Genomic DNA, 19,858 nt, shown 5'->3' with positions numbered 1-19,858 from the left:
TTCCAGTTCTTTCAGCTCCAGTTTTGTGGCTCCGGTTTCCTGCGGGCAGCCTCCAAGGGCTGGAGGGAGTCCTGCCACCCTGTGGTCCAGCTCAGGTGTAGGGGCTACAGCCCCCACCCCTCGGGCACTGGCAGATACTGTGCGAACTGGCTTCCCAGGTTCCTGCCTGCCTGCCTGCAGATTTTGTAAAAGGCAAATCTAAACATGTCCTTTGCTTGAAACCGCCAGTGCCCTCGCGGGCAGAGGCGTCAGGATCCACTTTCAACCCTGGCGTATCAAGCAGTTGTGATGAGCTCGGGCTTATCTTTCCAGCCACATCTCGGAGGAAGACCACCAGAGTTAGGCCCTTTCAGCCTTTGTGCTTCTGCATGAGCTGCTCCTTCTGCCTTGGGCCATACCTGCCCCTTGCACCCTCTACCTCTCTCCTGAAGCGCAGACCTCACGGCCGCAGAGGTCTCCTCAGTGCACCAGTATTGTCCCCGGCCCTACTCCCACCTCTGGGCTTGGTGATCTCGTGCTCCAAGCATACTGGCACTCTGGTAGTCCTGTATCACAACTTATCACACCTGCTAGGTTCCTGGATTGTGAGCAACTTGACAGAAGGGACTGCATTTTCCAGATGTGTATCCTCCAGTCTAGCACAGTGCACAGCGATAAGAGTTCAAAAAATGGATATTGAATGAATCAATGCATCACTTTTGATCTGGATCAAAAAGTGAAGATTAAAAAATGTCAGGCTGGGCTGTGGCATTTTGGGGACTCACTAAAGACATGAACCATATCTTTTTCACCTCTGAATCCTGCTAGCTAGCTAACAAGGTGACACTCCTTTTTAAATATGTGAATAAATTCAAGATAACAAATTGTGAAGTTAAGTAGTTTAGTTCTGGTCCCACCACAGCCTGTGGTAGGACTTCTGCTCAGTCAGTGCAGGGCAGGGCAGTGGGCCTCAGGGCCCAGTCACTAAAGAAAATCCAAGCAAGCTTAGGAGGGTATGTTTGTATGTGAGATGTTACAGACAATGAGGATGCCAAATCCAAGAGGTGTTTACTGTAATGAGTGTTCGGGGAGGGTGGGGTGGGGTGGGGTTCCCTCAGTCTGATCCTCCAAGGCTCTGGGGTGACTCACTCTTCTTTGGGTCCAGGGGTGGGGCTGACATTTGTTCCTGAGTTGGGCCCTGCTCCCCCTGGCCCTTGGCATCCCTAGTGTCTCCAGCCACTAGAGCCACATTCCTCAGATAATTAGTGTTGAAGCAGTTGGTCTGTTCATCTCCAGGGCTCAGGTTACAGCAGAAGGCAGAGTCTCGCCAGAAGTTACGTCGGGGACCACACAGTTCGTTGATGAAGGCTGATTTCTGATGAAGAAGAGTAAAGCAGAGATGATGGGGGAGGGGGTTGTCAGAGGTCAGGCACACATATTTGGGTGCCCAAAGTTCCCCTTCCCTCAGCTTCTACTGCTCTCTGCCTGGGTCCCTTCTTGGAGCCCAGAGACAGTGCAAGGCTGCCTTGCACAGCTAGATTCCTTGTGACAGACAGATGTACACATCTGGAAATGCCTGTAGCTTGAGGCCCAGAGAAGGTATAATAGGAACTTAGAAGTGGGGAGAGGTCAGGCCAGGAATGAAGACTTCTGGAACCAAGAAAAAAGATCTTCTCCACTAGTCCTCATTATTTCTGTGGGCTGTTTTGAGGTACTAAGGAGAAGGGGTAGCCTGTTCTTCTAGCTCCTCCCTCCCCTCCCCTGCATTCCTCTGGAGAGTATGACCCCTACCCCTCACCTCCTCCTCGGCACAGCAGGCCTGCTCTGGAAACAGCAGTTCACAGCAGCGGGTGGTCATGTTCCGGATCAGCCCAGGAATCTGTTTACTATGTTGGTGGAAAGGAGCAGAGGTCAGAGTCCTTGGACATCCCCAGGCATCAAAATGGTGCCTGGAGACCATGATTTTGCTCCTCCCAAGAGTACCCCAGAGGATGCCCCAGAAGGGAGGTTTCTGGGAAAGGAAGAGAGTTGGGGAAGAACTGGGCAAAACTCACTGTTTGGTGAGAACTCTTGTATTTCCACAGAGATGGCCCATGAGGTTGGGGGTGACTCGGCTGAGGTCAAGGGTCAAGATATCCCGGTCATAGTTGGGGTAGGGAGCCTGACTGGCAAAGCACTCATCGCGGGCAGGGCTAGGAGGGTAGTGGCAACACGAGTGGTGGTGGGTCTTTACAGCCTGTTCCCGATCACAGTATCTATCAAGGGCATCCTCCCACTGTGGGCCAGAGAGAGGGAAGTCAGAGGCCTGGACACTTGGCCCCTTCTCTCCTGACCCTCTGCGAGGGACTCCCAGCCCCAGGTGCCAAAAGAGAAGGGCAAAGAACCCTGAGGGCAAGGAGGCGGCTGTGGATTTATGGGGTTGGGAAGGTGAAAGCGTGGAAGCACAAATGAGGTTTGGAGCTGCCCACAGGAGATGTGCTGGAACGGTAGACGGAGAGGGTCAGGTGAGGCCACAGCTGGATGGATGGATGGTGGACAGGCGCACATGTGGGATCATGGGTGGACGAGGCCAGGAGTGCAGGATGAAGGCTCAAGATGAACAGACTCAGATGATGAACATAATGGATGGATGGAGAGTCACAAGCAGATGAACGGGTAGACGTGCTCACAGTGGGGAAGTACATGGATGAATGGACCGGCGGGATCAGAGGTCGGAGATGGGCGGGCAGGCAGGCTCTTGGGGGGGCTGGGATGCCCACTTACGGCCTTCCATGTACAGGTGTGGTTATTCCCCTGCCGGCAGCAGCGCTGGAACTCCCCCTCCAGCCGGATCAAAGCCTGCAGCTGCCTTTGGATGGGATCAGTAGCTGGGAGGTTTCGTGGCACAGAGTGGAAGCGTCTTAGGTGGCAGATGTTCTTGACATTGTCCAGAGTGGGTACCCCAGGGGGAAAAGGTAGCTCGGGGCCCGAGGAAATACCAGGCTGGTGTCTGGGGCAGGCCAGGAGCTGGTAGTGTGGCCGGGGAGCTTCCTCCTGGAAGCAGGAGAATCGAGCCTCCCCCTGCCGTTTGCAGCACCAGTGGGCTCGGGTCTTGACCGAGAACTCGGCCTCACAGAACCGGGTCATTGCATCCTCCCACTAGAGCAAGAAGGGTAGATCAGCCCAGCAGCCCATTGTCCACATTCCTGTCTTCCTCCCAGCTCCAGAAAGGGACCCTGGGCAGGTAGATAAGAAAGAAGCAGAGGCTGCCCTCTGCCCTCCTGGCACCGAGGGGAGGCCCCAAGATAGGGCCAACAAAAGGGACCTGAGGTTCCTGCAGACCCAGGCCTAGGCCTCTAGTCCTTAAAACACACACATACATATTGTCTGGGGGTAAAGGGATACCCCCAGGATCAAGAGCCCAACCCTTACCACGAGTTTTGCACAGTCCAAGCGGTTCGTGTAGCTGTGGCAACGGCAGCAGCGAGAATATCCAGTCTCCAGCAAATTGAGGGTCTCACCTTGGCGACTAAGGTGGGAGTGGCCAGACTGTGGCAGGTTCCAAGGGCCGTACACCACATGCTGACGATTAGGAAGGCAGATCTGGTCCAGATTGTCGGGAGAAGGCCGCCCAGGGGGGAAGCCATCCAGTCGGTGGCCCCAGCCCCCTCGGGATCGGCCCTGTTGGCAGTGCTGGGCTAGATTCCATGACTCAGGCTCTGGGGGGCCATGGCTTATGAAGGGAGCTGGTTTTCCTAGAATGGGGAAAACAGAGTGGGAAGGGGAAACATGTGGAGGAATAGACAAAGGCTGGATGAGTTGGTAGGATTGAAAGAATGTGGAGTTGAGGAGAAATGGTTGGGAAAATATAGGGGGAAAGAGAAAGAAATGAATTTGCAGCTCTTACCTTCAGAATGACTGACTGAAAGGAAAAGAGAACTGAGGCATGAAGGGTGTCCCCCTTACAGCCTGTACTCTCAATCAGGCCTGCTCCCTGTGCTGCTTCCCAAGGCTCAGGCTCCCTGCTCCCCTCCCCAGGGTCCTGAGCACTAAAGCAGTGGGCCAGACTGACCAGAGCTGTCACTCACCCTCTCTCTGCCTAGGTCGGAAGGTCGTCTCCTTCTGATGTGGGAAAGGTGGGTCTACTGGGGTAGAAGGAGATTGGTAAGCAAAACTCATGTTGGGATGGGCACCTCTAGAAGAGGGGACCTGGCCAGTTCCCCTTCATAAAGAGGAACTCAAGAGAGAAGTAAAAGTCAATGCTCTTTTTATGCCATTTAATCTCATATATTTATAAAATAGGCATTATTTCCCCAATTTTACAGATGAAGAAACTAAAGCTTGGAGAGGTAACTTATGTGTGTGTGTGGGGGAGTGGGTAAAGAGGAGAGGGAGTCACTTACATTCCTTTTGTTCCACAGGGAGCTGGGAAGGGGGCAGCTCTTCTTGGAGGGGGGTGGCTTCCTGAGGGAGAGGGGGATCCACTGCAAGACAGAGGTGACAAGGATCAGACTGATGTCAGCAAGATCATAGTGGGCTGGAGGCTGAGGTGAGGGAATAGGTGAGCACTCACCTTTCTTTTGCACAGGGATGTGGGGAGGAGGCAGCTCCTCCTTTTGGATAGGGATGCCTTCCTGAGAGGGAGGGGGCTGCACTACAGAAGGGAGAGTATGTGAGTAGCCCACCCCTTCTAGCCAGGGCAAGGAGAGCAGGCAGGGCTGCTGTCCCCTCCCCATCTGAAGAATGGAAAGGAGGTCAGATCAGAAACCTGGAGGGGTAACTGAGAAGGGTGTGTGGTGGACTTACCTTCACTCTGTCCCTCAAATTGAGGGCCATGCTGAGAAGTGTCAGGGTGATCCATGGGGAGGGCTTGGGTTAGGGGTGGGGAAGGGGGTGCTGCATAGCCAACTAGAGGCAAGAGGGGAGATGGTCAGAGCCTACAGTTCCTCCTAGACCCCCAATCCCATGCCACTCCCCCAAACTCTTACCTTCTTGAAGGTGGTAGGGGAGGTGCTCTGGCCCCAGCTCCCTCTGCTCTGGAAGTTTCAAGCCTGGATGAGGAAGAGTGAGTCAGGGGTGGTTTTGAGGAGCCCCTTCTGAGCACAGGATGGAGAGACAGTAGAGATCAACAGTGTAGGAAAAATGACCAAGACACTAGAAGCCCCTCTGTTTTGTACCCATCCGATGTCCTCTAACCCACCCCCCCAAAACACACCTAGACATGACCCCTGGGTTCTGAAAAAGCCTGTGATATTCTGACAGCCTCACTTCTACCAGGCTCAAAGCTTTGGGTCTCCAGAGTCCAGGCCTAAAGGGAATGTGACATTCGGTGCTGGGGAGGAAGGGTCTAATCTCCTGTCAGTGTCTTTCCCTCAGGGCTTCTGGGCTCTCCTCCCACAGCCATTCTGCTGGGTTGCTTCTCTAGTTTTCAGAGGAGAAAGTCCAGACCTTGAACTGGTTGGAGCCTCACCTGTCCACCTCCTCTACCCTCCTTCCTAGTCCAGGCCCTTTAAACATCTTTGGGCCTTCTGATAAGGAGCCCACGCAGAAGTTTAAGTGCCTCCCTTTCAGCTAGTCCCAGATCCTCCTTAGTTTAGGTCTCAATTTAGGACCTAGGGAACTGGGATGGTTTAGGACTCCTGAGGCAAATCACCCACAGCCACAGGGAAAGGAATTGCTTGCAGCTGATCTGCAGTCACAAAAGACTAGGACCTAGGAGGGACAAGACAGGGCATTACAGAGATACAGACTAGATCTACGACACTCTCTCAATAGTTTCCCTCAGTAGTGTTTTGTTCAGCATCCCAGGAGATAACGTGTGTGTGCTAGAGGGTGGTTGTGTCTGGTCCCCTGTGGATGGATGACACCCTCTCAACTCCTCTCCTAACCAGGCAGGGAGTCAGTCACGGCTCTCTGGGTCAGCAAACTGGTTTTGAGCAGCCTGGCGGTCCCTTCTTCTTCTCTCCTCTGCTTAATAGGACCACATATACATCCTCCTCATGCAGAGCCCCTCACTTGGTGAATCCACCCACCCCTTCAGGAGTTGTCCATTTGACTCCAATTTTGTGTTTGCTGGCAGCAGTCTCTAGGAACCCTTTTCCTCCTGTGTCGCTGTTCCCCTTCCCTGGTTAAAGGCACCAGTGCCCAGGCCCACCTAGAGCCTGCTCAGAAACAAGAGGCCAAATGAGAATCACCCTGCTGGTGATGAGCCATCTAGGATGGCTGGACCCAGGTCCCAGGCCCATGCCAGTCGGGACCCCTTCCCAAGTGTTTACTCCAACCCCACTCACCTCCCTCAGAGGCTACAGAAGCAACAGCCAAACAGGCCAAGACCAAGGCTGCTCTGGACATGGTCCCCATCCTGGGGCAAGGACTGGTCAGTGGCCACCCAGGAGGTAGGTCTTCAGGCAGATTTGGATTTGAAGGGCTGGGCTGCTGGGAGCTTGCTCCTCCGGTTGCTGTTACTGCTGTTGTTAACTTCAGGGCCGGTTCCTTCTCCTTTTTATACGGCTATCTGAGATAGCACCCGCCCTCAGCTTCCTGCCATGACTCAGTCCCAGCTGCTCCTCCTCTGGTAGCCACTCCTCCCAAATTCACCCTGAAGCCTCCTGAGAAGATTGACAAGAATGGGGGTGATGAGAGGAGAGCATTCTTATGACCCCAAGAGAAACTAATTCTGAGAATCACAGAGCAAGAGATGTCTGAGACCTTATTCTATGCCTTGGTTTCTCCATTGGCATGCTGCCTTCTGTGGAGAAGGGATCTGACAACCTGCTGAATTGGGATAGGGGAAACAGGGCACTAAGGAGTTTAGAGTGGGGAACAGAACAGCTGTCCCAGGGACGTCTGCTCCCAGTGAGAGGCCTGGGCTGCCCCTCTTCAATTTCCCCAACACCCTGGGAACGAAAGGGAGGAGACAGAGTCAAACTCCCTTCTATCTCCTCCTTGGGAGTCAAAGATGAAGACACATACTCAGTAGCTTCAAGTTTATTATTTTTAGTTTTACTCTCCTCACATCCAAACAGCTGTAGCTTCCCCCAGACCAAATCTCTTTCCAAGAGAGCAGATTCATGCCTCCACACAAGTTCTGAGGGGTCTGGGGGACTCCAGACTCTGTTAGGTGTGGCTCTCCTGTGTTCAGGGAGGTTGGTGGCTCCTGCAGGTCTCCGCCACATCTATATACAAAAGCTCAGAAAATTTCTTCAGCATTTGGGACCCTGGTGTTCTGTAGCTCCAGCAGCCGCTTCACAGCTTCAGTCAAGTCCCGTTCCCCAAGTCGACGATTATCTCGAGTCCGAATGTTCACTGTCCTCTTACTCTGCTCTTTCTGGCCAACCACTGCAGGAAGAGGGGAGGTTTGGGAATCTCAGGCCAAATTTATCCACATGGGATATTTCCTTTGCTATGCAGAAATTTAAGAGACCTAAATCTTCAGGAAGGGTGAGAGAAGAGGCCAGAAAAAGTTCAGGAAAACGATATATTTAGCTGTCTCTTGCTCTCCAGTTCCCCAGGGGCTCATCCTGAGGAGATAAACATTCTCCTACATGCCTTATCACTTCCAGTCAGGAGCCCAGGGGTCAGAGATAGTAGGGTTAGCCAGAGAAAGACAAACAGGTCAAGCAGCAGACAGAGAGAGACACTGTGTGTGTATGTACATTAGAGAAGGGGAGCGTGGCAGGGGTGGAAGACACATGTGCAGGTAGAGGGGCAGCTTGCTCTAAGTGCTGGCAGGGCGAGCGGGTGTGTAAACCTCGAGAACAGGTAATCTGGCTGAGGAGTTTCTGCTCCTTGCCTTCCAGACACAGCTTTGAACCTTGGAAAACGAAAAAAGGAGCAAGGTAGGGCTAGAATTTTCTCCTTAAGGCCTTTCTCCTCACCCTTAGGGCCAACTCCATCTAAGTCTAGAATAAACAAAGCTAACTAATTAACACCTCATTAACCCTTCCTGTCCCTTTCTCTCTGATGCTCCCTTGGTTAATTAACAGACACCAAGGGTTAGGGCGGGAGTCAGAAGAAAACTGTTTTGAGGGTCACAGGTAGTTGTCACGGGGTGAAGGAACCTAGGGCCCAAATGTTTCCTGAATCCTGGCTCCTGCCCAGTCAGGTAATGAGCCCCAATTAACCCAAATATGCAGATGAATAAACTGAATAGATAGAAAAGAATAGTGTAGAGGGCAGTGTTGTCAGGTTCCAAGGGCCTGTGCTGACCTGGTCACTTACCAAACTGAAAATTGTAGTGGGCGAGCTGAGCCCGGCGGACTCTCCGGCTAAGGGTCAGTCCAGAGTCGGCATCCAGGTCAGCGACCAGCCCTGCAGCCTGCAGGCTCTGCTGGGCCTGGGGCAGAGGTTTGGTGACAGGAACTTAATTTAATAGAAGCCTGAGGAGGTAGAACAGTCTGATACTATTCTTCCCCAAGCTCCCACCTGTTCCTCCTTCCTCTGCTCAAAGCTCTCCAGTTCCAAGGACAATCCCTCCTCACACAACCCCTCTTCATTCGTCTCTACACTGAGGCCCCTCCTCAGGCCCCACAGCTTCTTTGTCTGCCTCCTACTGCAGCCAAGCCCGCCAATAATTCCCTGGAATCTTCCTGCTTCTAGCCACTGCTCTACTCAACCAGCTGCACAACTCTGGTACCTCCCATATCCTTACTTCTCTCTAGAAAGGAAAAATAAAACCAACATTTATCCAAGCCCCTTTCTGTGCCAAATGCTCTTGTCGTCAGTGTTTAACATTAGTTAATTTGTTTAATTTTCACACATCTCCACAAGGCAGCGATTAGTCTCATTTCTCAAATGTGGAATTTCCAGCATACAGGCCAGCGGCCACTTGAGTCCAGTCTTGTGGCTCTAAGTGCTGTGCCCCTTCTACTACCCAGTGTGGCCTCTATTACCCATTACTCAGCCCCCGACTCCCTATTAGTCCTGCTCTGGCCCCTGTCCTTACCGCCAACTCCTTACCTCCCTGGCATATTCCTCTTGCTCGGTCCCCACAGGGATGACCACTACCTGGAATGGGGACAACCACAGTGGCCTGGTTGAAAGAACAGAAGAGGGAAAATTATTTATTCTGGCTCTGACCGTAAGAGTGGCTGCAGGGAGCAGATTCTAGAAGGAAACAGACGCTGGAGGCTGAAGGGGGCCAGGATCTGGAGCATGCACTACCTGGCTTGAGGGCCAGAACAGAAATCTGTGGTCAGAGGTCTCACCATTTTCCCCCACAGCTTTCTGCCAGCACTCCCAACATCCTTTCCACAGAACCTAGCACCGCTCGGTGAATGAGGACTGGACGCTCCAGGGCCCCCGCCTGCCTTGGAGAGAAAAAGGAGGGTAGGTGGAAGGCAGGAAGTGGCACAAAATGTGCACCGAAGATCACCACCTTCCAGTTTTCAAGAAATATTCAGTCCTGGCAGGGGAAGGTGTAGAGGATTTGGTTTAATTTTTAGGGTCCACGGTGGAAGGGGAAGTCATTCTCCACCTATTCCATGCGCAGCCAAGAAAAAAGGAGATGAGGCAAGCCTCTGTACCCCTTGTACTGGAGGTCAAATCTCAGGGGCAGTTGGAAGTCAAGCTGGATTGTCCCACACTGATGGGGCCGACCCAAGGCATCGTGGAGGTGCACGTCAATCTGGAGGAGACGGATGAGAGGGCATGAGAAAAACCAGAACAGGTATATCCTCCATTATCCATGTCCCCCACCCCCCACCTACCTATCTATGTTCAAGGTTGTTTTGAGAGACATGTCACCCAGCTGTATTATACTCTACTTCACTCACTGGGGACTCTGGCAGTGGCTCTTTCCACTTAATGGTGTTATAATATTAGGGGACATCAACATTCACATGAATGACCCATCCACATCCTAGCTTCTGAGTTCCTTGACCCATCCACATCCTAGCTTCTGAGTTCCTTGAGCTCCTCACCTCAGGGACCTTCACCCACACCCACAGTATGGCTATATCCTTCATCCTATCATCGTCCAGAATGGCTGCACTTCTGAAACAGTCCTTGACACCCTTCTCTGATTACTATCTCTTGGTCTTCCAGCTCTGACAACTATTCCTATTAACGGCTCTTCAATCTCTAGGTTCCTTAACTCTTTTTCCTTCCCATTCACAGGCCCCTCCCACCTTTGTTTCTTCCTCCCATGCAGCCATAACCACTCTTCCTGGTTTCCTGCTATCATTGTTCTCCTCTCACAACCACGAGGCAAAACTCCACCCTGGCGGCACCCTCACCTCCCATCCTCTTGGGCCTGCAACAGATCTGCTCAGTGCTGCCCAACGTGTCACATAATACACAGATGCAAAAATAGGGATTGATGCCACCATGCAGGTCGCTGTTTCACACCTTAACTGGGTCCTTGCTGCTGCTAGCAATCCTCTGGCTGCCCTAATCAGCTCTGTGTCCTATTTTCCTCAAGGATTTTCAAGCTTTCTCCTCTCTTCGTATCTTTAGGCCCCTTGCTGACAACTCTCCTCTCCCCAACTCCTATCCCAGCAAATGACCCTGCCTTCTATTTGATGAAGAACTCAGATAACCGATATCATGAGATGGGAAAATGTTTCAACTTCCTGTCACCACACCTATAAACTTCCTTGCATCTACCCCCAGCCTTTCCTCCTGCCCCCCAAAACAATGGCAAAGGTGGTACCTTCTGTGGAGGGTTCTCGATCCCATCACTCAAGCCTGCCCAGGAACTTTCCTCCACTGAAATACCTTCTACAACTTCAACTTCTCCTTGACCCAAACATGCTCCCTCCCATTGCAGTGTTTAAACCTTCTCAAGTCTCTCCCTTCATAAACATCTCTTTTGACTACCCAGGCCCTTCAGCTCCTTCTGCCTTGAGAAGAGCCAAAGTTCTTGAAAGAGTTATACCCATTCATTTACTTCTGACTCCACCACCAATCCCCACTTTACCAAAAATGGTCCTTCAAAACCTAACAGCCGTTTTTGCTAAAACCAGCAGACACTTTTCAGTCCTTTTTATCCCCTGACTTCTTTCACTTCTTCCAGCTTGCCATGTGAGTTTTCACCCTTCCCCCCAGCCTCTGCCTCCACTGTTCCCTCCTGAAACACCTCTTTATTTGGCCAACAATTACCTTTCAGATTGGAAAGAGGTTCCTGTAGGAAACCTTTCCAGACCCCTCTGAGTAACATGCTCCCTTAGTACCTACACAGCACTGAGCCCACGGTGCTGAAACGGCTGATTTACCTCCCACAGCCCTCATTAGACCATAAGTTCCATAGGGGCAGAAAATGTATTGCTCTTCTCTATAGCCTACACAAGTTTAAAAACAGCCCTTTGTCTGTTAAGTATTTAGTAAAACAAAACAAAAAATGAATAAATAAAACCCTAACCAGGATCCCCAGCTTACCTTAGGCCCATAGAAGGCACCATCTCCAGGGTTGAGGTCCCAGGGTTCTCCAAATTCTTCCAGGGCCTGTTGAAGGAACTTTAGAGGGAATGAGACAAGAGAGAAATATGTCATCTTAGACTTTATAAGCAATACATCCCTCCAGTCCCCAACAAATGACCCTCTCAACTTATGCCTCTACTGAGGGTCCTGATTCCCATCTTCTGTCCCCTTCCATCAGAGAGTGGTCTGTCTGCCTCTGCTTCCCTACCACCTGCTCACCTGCTCAGCCTGGTCCCAAAGGCAAGGCTCTCCCAGGAAGCCAGAAGGCCGGGTGGACAGTGCCAGGCGGAAGGAGAAGCCAAGGACAGCATAGACAGAGCGGAGGAAATCAAGACAGCCACGGATCTCTGCTTCCAGCTGGGGGCAGGAAGTAAGGGTGTGTGAGCTGTGTGCTAGCTAGAGTTCTGGGGTGATGGTAGTTTGGGGGAAACAGAGGGTAAAAACAGAGGAAAGTTGGGGATAGACGTAGCTGAATTGTAGTATATAAAGAGGGCAACTGAGGGTTAGGAATGTTGGCAGTTCACAGGGAGAATGGAAGGTGGTTAGAAATGCTTTGGTGGAGCTGGGGAAGGGCTACCTGATCTGGTGCACAGAAGATGTGGGCGTCATCCTGCTGGAAGCGCCGCAGCCGGGTCAGCCCTCCCAGACTGCCAGAAGCCTCTGCCCGGTGCAGGGCCCCAAAGTCTGCCAGTCGCAGGGGCAGCTCTCGCCAGGATCTGGGCCGGTGGGCGAACATCAGGCTGAGGTTGGGGTGGGGAGGGGTCAGGGCCACAAGGAAAACTAGCCCCTGAAGACTGCTCTTCTGCCCAATCTGCTTGCTTCCTTTCTCTGCACCCTCAGCTAATTCCCTCACCAGCCTTGGCATGCCCTCCCGCTGAGTCCTATCAATCTCGCTCGTCACAATCTGAGCCCTGCCTGGTTCAAAAGTGAATTTCTCAGTAACAATAACAAATATCATTTACTGTGCCCCTGCTCTGTGACAGGCACTGAGCTGAAAGAGAAACCTTAGACAGCAACTCCAAACCTTTGATGTTACACATTAAGGAGACTCAGGCTTAGAGAGGCACAGTGATTTTACCTAAATTCACATGGTTGGCTAGAGGGCAGATTCAAAACTCAAAACAGGTATCCCAATACTCGTCCAAGGTGCTCTCTATTACTTGCTATTTAGCAACCCTGATGCCTAGCCCTAGCCCTGGGAGGACCCAGGCCTCCTGGCTCCCAGCTCACCAGTGTGCAGGGCAGTTCATGGGCTTGAGGGCGAGTGTGTCTGTGGGATGGCGGATAGAGTGGTCACTCTGGGAGCTGGTGGGTCTGTCAGAGCCTGGGGGCTGCAGGGCAAACATGTCTTCCTGATAATGCTCCCAGTGCCCAGATAGCTCCCAGAGTTTCGTAGAAAACAGTGTAGGGGTTTTCACTTCTGAGAAACCACGGCGGGTGTACTCGGCCTGGAGATGAGGGTACAGATATGGAAGGTCAGCATGACTAGGGGGAAAGGAGGCAGGGTGAGAGCTGTGTGATTCTCCTGGGCCCTCAGGTCATGCTAATCATAGCCACAACCTGTTAAGTACCATGTTCCCTCTCTTTGCTCCCCCTACTGTAGACCACACATTTTTAGTACCTTGATAAAGGTCACCAGCACTTTCTAATATTTATGTTTATGCTTCTAACACCCCTCTTTTAATATTTGGCCTCTTCTAGGCCCTTAGTCCCTCTCTGGTCTTCTTTCCCTGGACTGGGGTCCTCCTTACCCTGATAAAAGCCACTAGTGCATTATACACCCTTGTCCCTCGAGGCAGGAAGAAGCAGCTCCCGGGACTCAGTTCATGGAAGAAGAAGAGCTCCTGTTCCTGGGGTCAGGAATAGTAATGGTCACTTCAAGGGGGAAGGGAGGGTTTGGAACCCAGAAGAAATAATTGACAGAGTTGCTCAATCTCTTGGATTCCGAATCTGCTCCAACTTCACAATCAGCTTCCTTTATCCCTCTCCAACCCTTCTCATCATGCCCCCATTTCCCCAATCTCTGTACCTTCCCAATACGCCGGTGGTCCCGTAACACTGCTTCCTCCCTCCATTCTTCCCAGGCCCTCAGCTCCTCTGCTGTGGGGAAGGAGATCCCTGACACTCTCTGCAGTATCTCTGGGGGGCCTGAAGACCTCCATAAGGACGATGAGTTCTGTGGAAGGCCATAGGGAGTCAAATGGAAGATGGAGAGGACCGAAGCCACCCAACCTCTCTTTCAACCTTATATGATACTCTCAGTATAAGCATCACAGGTATGCCACTTGACAATGATCCCATGTCATCTCTCTCACTACTTTTCCCACCATCACCACCAGGAGGATGGCCACTGCTATCCTCCAGACCCCCTATGCCATGGTTACAGCCTTGGAGGTGCCTGACTCTTGATCATCCTGCTCAAGCCTAACCTTACTTTGCCACCTCTTTTTCTCCCCATTCTCACTACCACTGCCATACCAGAACCTCTGTACTTAGCTCCCTCCCTTTCTAATCAATGACTGCCCAGGGGAGTAACCCAAGGCTCTGGTCAAATGTCACTTTGTCTATCCCCCTATCAGTCTCCCATAACAACTGCTAGAAAACTCAGTCTCCCACACTATATACCTATTCCTGGCCACATGAAATTCAAATGCTTCTGCTTGCTCTTTCCTTGAACAATAGTACTAATAAGAAACGGCCTGCACTTTACAGCACTTTTAACTTTTCCTCAAGCACTTTCCCCTGCATTAGTTGGTTTTGTCTCTATGACGTGGACTTACTGGTAGGACAGGAATTAACAGCCTCATTTTATAGATGGGGGAAATGGGTAAGGAGATTTACCCAAGGTTACATACTTCATAGTGGCAGAGCCAGGACTAAACACAGATGGCTAGGTTTTCAGTTCAGGGCTTTTTGCTCTACTATGTATCTGCCTCTCCCCTCGCTCCCTGCTCCCATTCCATCTAATGACTCACCCTGCCCAGAACAGTATTTTCATAAAACCATGACCTTGACTTAAGAGTATTCTCCCTGTCCCTGTCAAATGGTGTTCCACACTCCCCCTCTCCACAGGAGCCTTCCCTACGAGACCCTGTCCAGCCTGCTCATGCTCTCCCTCTCCGTGTCTGACTAAGGAATTTGAATTGGCTTCCGGGCCCTGGCAAGGCGTCCAGTATCTGCCATCAGACTGGGAATTTCTAGAAGGCAAGGACTAAGTATCTTTCTCCTGGATTCCCCCCTTCGCTATCAGAGGAGAGAAAGGGCTGACAGAGGGGCTCATCGTCCCATTTTCCTGCTCATTCCAGTGAAAACAGGAGTCTCACCTAACCCCGCCCTTCCAACTGACCGTTAACAGCTTCAGTCCTCCAATCTGTCCAGTATGCCGAAGGTGGGGGCCCTGGCAAAGATCAACCAACATGCCACACCTGAGAGAAAGAAGGGGCCAGTCAGTGGTTTCCAAATCCTTGAGCTTCTAGTTTTCTCTCTCTCATGGCCTTTAGCTGACAGAAAAAGGAAGGCTTTGAAAAGAACTATTGTACAGAGAGAGCAATGGGAGATAAAACTCAATTCCTGTTCCCATTTCTTTTTCTGGAGCAACAGATTACCTTCTATCTTCTTTTCCTTATCCCATTTCCGGCCTTCTTCGGTGCATCCCTACCTCTCCCTGTTCCCCTCAATCTTGACAATTCTTACCCATAGACTGTTGCTGTTGGACCTGTCACTTTCTCCTCGATCAGGCGAAGCTTAAAGGGGTTATCCTGGAAGGAGGAAAGAGTGAAGACAAGTCTTTATTCCCACAAAGATGTCCTGGGAGAGAGCCACCCCTTCCCTCATGGCTCTGGATCTTCCTCCTAAACCTGTGCATCTCCACCCCACCTTGAAGAGCTGGCGAAGCTGATCCTGGGAAACTTCTAGCCTCCGGAAGGGTTGAGCAGCAGCTGCAAGTTCCTGGCAAAACCGCTCCAAAACAGGCAGCTCTGAGCCCCGGACTGTCCTGGAAAGATGATGGTTGGTTTGCATCCTCTAAGGAGCATCACCTGGGTGACATACCTGTTGGCTAGGGGGTGAAATCCTGCCCTCCAGAAATATCTAGAATTATTGGCAAAGACAGAAAAACTAAAAAAAAAAACATAAATAGGAAATCAGGTACAAATTTTACAGCTGGTGGGGCCAGCCTGGTGGCATAGCAGTTAAATGTGCACTCTCCACTGCAGCGCCCTGGGGTTTGGATCCTGGGCACGCAGTGACGCATCGCTTGTCAAGCCATGCTGTGGCGGCATCCCATATAAAGTGGAGGAAGATGGGCACAGATGAGAGCCCGGGGCCAATCTTCCTCAGCAAAAATAGGAGGATTGGCGACAGATGTTAGCTCAGGGTTACTCTTCCTCACAAAAAAAAAAAAGAAAGAAATTTTACAGCTGGAGCAAAAGTTCTATGTATGCAATTAAAAGCTGAGTGCAGGCAATCTGGACAGACAAATTAGAGCAATAGTAATGAGGGATGAAGTGTAAGTTGAAGACTTCATAAAGGCTAGAGAAGGTAAGTTTCAAGCAGAATTAGACAGAAAAGGAATGACATGGACTAGTTGGGAAGGTGGTACCAATGTCACAGTTGAGGCTTGAAGAGGCCCTCCCCGGAACTTTCTCCTCCAAGTTGAACAGACCCCCAGAAAAGGGCCTCAGAAATCACCCCAGTAAAAGGGTACACACTTTCAGTTATAAGATGAATAAGGTCTGGGCCGGCCCCGTGGCTTAGCAGTTGAGTGCACGCGCTCTGCTGCTGGCGGCCTGGGTTCGGATCCCCGGGCGCGCACTGACGCACCGCTTCTCCGGCCTTGCTGAGGCCGCGTCCCACATACAGCAACTAGAAGGATGTGCAGCTATGACATACAACTATCTACTGGGGCTTTGGGGGAAAAAAATAAATAAATAAAATTAAAAAAAAAAAGATGAATAAGGTCTGAGGAACTAATGTATAGCATGGTGACAACAGTCGATAATTTCCTATTGCATAATGGAAAATTTCTGAGAGTAGATCTTAAGCGTTCTCACCACGACAAAAAAAAAGCATGTGAGGTGATAGATGTGTTAACTAACTTGCATGTGGGACTCCTTTCACAATGTATATCGAATTATCAGGAGTACACTTTAACTATATTACAATTTTATTTGACAATTATACTTCAAAAAAGCTGAAAAGTAAAATAAAACAAAACACGGTGAAATCTCTAAAAAAGAAACCACCCCAGTCTGACAACTGTGAAGCTGGAGAGATCCCGGCCAGGTCAAGGACATCAGATCTCACTGTCCTCACAGCCCTTCTACCCTCCCCTGAGGCCCCTCAATAAAATGGTTTGAAGTCCCCAAAAATAATAATAATAACAAAAGAAACAAACCCCAGAATCATTCTCCTCCTTCGCAATACTCACCGTTCCTTTCCCAGGAAGAAATCATGGTAGAACCCACATTCTGTACTTGGACCTCGGCAGAGGACAGCACCAAGGAGTTGCTCAGCTGCTGCCCCCAGGACATGGGTGCTGGAGTGCCAGAACACCTGGGTTCACAAGAAAGGACTCATAACCTCCTTTAATCCCTAACTCTCCGATCCTTTCCTCAGAGAAGCTGGTGTGAAACCAGTATCGCTCTTCTAGGATTAACTACCACAAAACGGGAAACCTGACCTTGAGGGTGCCCACTAAACAGTAAAAGTTAAAAAATGAACGAGAGGGGCTGGCCCAGTGGCGTAGTGGTTAAGTTTGCATGTTTGCTTCGGCGGCCTGGGGTTCGCTGGTTTGGATCCTGGGCATGGACCTACTCATCGCTCATCAAGCCATGCTAAGGTGGGTGTCCCACATAGAAGAGCTACAACTCTACAACTATGATATACAATTATCTACTGGGACTTCGGAGAGAAGAAAGAAAAAGAGGAAGATCGCCAACAGGTGTTAGCACAGGGCCCACCTTCCTCAAAAAGAAAAAAAAAAAGAGAAAAGAAAGCATAAGGCCAGTAGAAGCAGTGCAGAGAGAGAGTACACCCCAGCCCCACTCCTTGGTGCTTCCCGGTCCTAGAGCATAGAAGTGGAAGGCCAGTCAGTTTTCTTTTCCTATAACATCTCCTTTTAGGGCTTCAGAGTAAACTACCTTCTTAAGGCAGTGGTTCCTAAGGACTCTGTTAGATCTTTTAGTCCTATTTTTTTTCCATCCCAGGATCTAGTGGGATGTAACCATTCCTCTAGGATTTAGTCACCATTTACACATAGGTGACATGAGAACTCCATTTTCCTGGATCCTAATAGATAAGGTCTGCATTACCCAAGCTGACATGAAAAAGACAAAGTGGGGAGGAGGCCAGGTTGTGTGCTCAGTTGTGGAAGTCATATTAGAATTAAATATATGCTACAGATGATCTATACTGTGTGTCTCAAGTATTGTGGGGGGGCTGACTGGCATGTTATCCTTCTGTTTTCAACTTATTATCTCTCCCTTTCACTAGCATAAATAATATCTGCTTAATAGACCTAGGCTAAGTAAAAACTTTCATCCTAAGTTTCCAGCTTAGACAGGAATAGTCAAGACAAGCAATCTGTAGTAGGTCTCCTCCCAATTGCAAATGGAGAAACTGAGGCAAAAGAAATAAATGCTAGAATCACCCACTTAAATATCTTACTTTAGTAGTCACTATATTCCCTACAAGGAAGAAACTTACTGTTTTCCCCTCTGCGGAATCGAACGTCAGAAATCTGAGGTCAGAATCTTTCTCCAAGGGCCGCTCCAGATCATAAGGTTCTCCATTCACTTGAGCAGCCACTGCAGTATCTGCCAGTGTTGAACTTCAACAGTGGGGGGTGGGGATAAAGAAAAAGACACAGCTACAACACACAGGGGAAAAGAGGGACTAATCTCTTAGCAACCCCAAACTTGTAAAGGGGAAATGTGTTATCAGAGCAATAGAACCTATCATTGTTTTCCCGGACCTGTAATAGAGGAAGGGCAGAGACTCTGAAACAAACGTAGATAAAAATCCATCCTCAGAAAGGGCTATCTTGATGGGGATGAAATAAAAAACATGGTTTCTTTCCCTGCTCAGGTCCAGAGAAAGTACAGAAGGAGAAGAATAATCCTGGTACGTGTAGAATGGGCCTGGTACCTGATCCGCTGGGCTAGTTGGTACGGGGTTGTGTTCCGCGCCACAGCATCCACTTTCTGGCCTCCAGGAAGCGATATCTTAATAATCCGGTGTTCCTTCTGTGCCATGCTTGCTAACCTCTTTACCTGAGCAGCCCATAGCTCCTCAAAAAAGCCAAGCCGCTCTGCCAACCAGTGTGGAGGAGTCGGGACAGCTGCCTGGAGGGAAAGATGTTAGAAGGTAACACAGGTCCCATCATTCCTTCTTGGGATTGGGGATGGTGGGAGATGAGGATATTTAAGTGACTATGATCCTAATCCCTAGTCTTTAGGAGGACTGGGTGATACAGGGCCCTAAGCTGGGAGTCCTATGCTCCCCAGGCCGTTGACTCTAGAAAAGAAATGGCGCATCTAAGGACTAGGGTAGCCGGGTCTGGGGACGCAGGGCGGGAGTAGGGGGTGTCAGGCTGGGTCGAGAGCCTACACCCTGGGCTTCGGCTCGGAACTTTTGAATACCTCACGCACCGTACGTAGCCCGCAAGTTTGTAACCCCGGGGGCCGGAGCCGGAGCCGTCGCCACCTCTGAAACACCCCCATGTTCCTTCAGACCCGTGCCTACATCTTCAAACAAATTATCGCCACTTCTCCTTCACCGGATTCCTCATTGGGTTCTGGCCCAACAATACCCATGCCTATTGGTTTGTGCAGCTGCCACTCTAGCCCGGGGCCACCTCCAGGAACTCCGAAGACTTACACCCCACACAGCACGAGCAGCGGTGTGGGTGGTTCCGGCTGACCGGAAGACCAAGACTGTTACACACACCCGCAATCCTGAGACCTGCAGTTTCAGCCCAAAGTAGCAATAAGGTATCCTGTGGCTTTGAGAGCACGGGCAGGAAAACTCTTGCGAGTGGGAGTGGGAGAAAAACGGCCTGGAAAGGGTAGTCATTTCCTTTTAACTATAAGTTTTCTTTTACACAGTCTTTACTGGCAGGTAGAAAACAGGTAAGAGCATAGACTTTGAAACCAGGCAGACCTAGTGTAAATCCTGCATCTGCCATTCACTATGTAATTTTGGACAAATTATTTAATTTCTTCTAAGCTTCAATTCTCATCTATAAAATAGGAATAATAATAGTATCACTCCCAATTGTTGAGGTTAATTTTATGTAAATCATCTAATATACTGCGTAGCATATGGTAATGGGCAACAATAGCAGACAAACTATTAGAATAAATGAATATAACAGCTTTAGGGCTGGAGCAAACAATCTGCAAAGGGCACTTCCTGGAGTCCCTCCACACTCATGGTGCTTAAGACGGACCTTAGATACCTTTTAATCTTACAGGTGAGGAAT

At 50.3% G+C, this 19,858-nt stretch overlaps 2 protein-coding genes across 7 annotated transcripts; both read right to left on the bottom strand.

Annotated features, from left to right (window-relative positions):
• Positions 1 to 858: 858 nt before the first annotated feature.
• Positions 859 to 6,549, bottom strand: ECM1 (extracellular matrix protein 1). Its single transcript, XM_058539053.1, is given in 12 exon segments — positions 859 to 1,168; positions 1,171 to 1,354; positions 1,778 to 1,865; positions 2,034 to 2,254; positions 2,743 to 3,117; positions 3,391 to 3,713; positions 4,047 to 4,103; positions 4,362 to 4,442; positions 4,532 to 4,612; positions 4,765 to 4,866; positions 4,947 to 5,009; positions 6,249 to 6,549. Coding segments are annotated over 12 exon segments (1,689 nt in total). The 5' UTR covers positions 6,319 to 6,549; the 3' UTR covers positions 859 to 1,124.
• A 380-nt stretch (positions 6,550 to 6,929) lies between these two features.
• Positions 6,930 to 19,134, bottom strand: TARS2 (threonyl-tRNA synthetase 2, mitochondrial). Of its 6 annotated transcripts, none has more exons than XM_058539049.1 (18): positions 19,026 to 19,134; positions 18,523 to 18,719; positions 18,082 to 18,205; positions 16,805 to 16,929; positions 15,253 to 15,370; positions 15,070 to 15,134; positions 14,723 to 14,801; positions 13,406 to 13,552; positions 13,128 to 13,226; positions 12,607 to 12,824; positions 11,954 to 12,116; positions 11,596 to 11,733; positions 11,335 to 11,412; positions 9,483 to 9,583; positions 9,165 to 9,266; positions 8,917 to 8,989; positions 8,179 to 8,293; positions 6,930 to 7,296 (listed from the first exon to the last, which is right to left on the bottom strand). In XM_058539049.1, the coding sequence occupies exons 1-18, from the start codon at positions 19,095 to 19,097 to the stop codon at positions 7,148 to 7,150; spliced, it is 2,163 nt and encodes a 720-aa protein (XP_058395032.1). In that variant the 5' UTR covers positions 19,098 to 19,134; the 3' UTR covers positions 6,930 to 7,147. The 6 variants fall into 6 exon arrangements, 5 of the variants coding, with proteins under 5 accessions (XP_058395032.1, XP_058395031.1, XP_058395033.1 ...); XM_058539048.1 differs by having other exon boundaries at positions 19,017 to 19,112; XR_009219792.1 differs by having other exon boundaries at positions 7,210 to 7,296; positions 8,179 to 8,336; positions 19,017 to 19,112.
• Positions 19,135 to 19,858: the final 724 nt, after the last annotated feature.

This window comes from Diceros bicornis, chromosome 4 (assembly GCF_020826845.1).
Source record: "Diceros bicornis minor isolate mBicDic1 chromosome 4, mDicBic1.mat.cur, whole genome shotgun sequence".
Taxonomy (NCBI): domain Eukaryota; kingdom Metazoa; phylum Chordata; class Mammalia; order Perissodactyla; family Rhinocerotidae; genus Diceros; species Diceros bicornis.
Note: the sequence above shows the minus strand (reverse complement) of the source record. Positions and strands in the feature narration are given on the sequence as shown.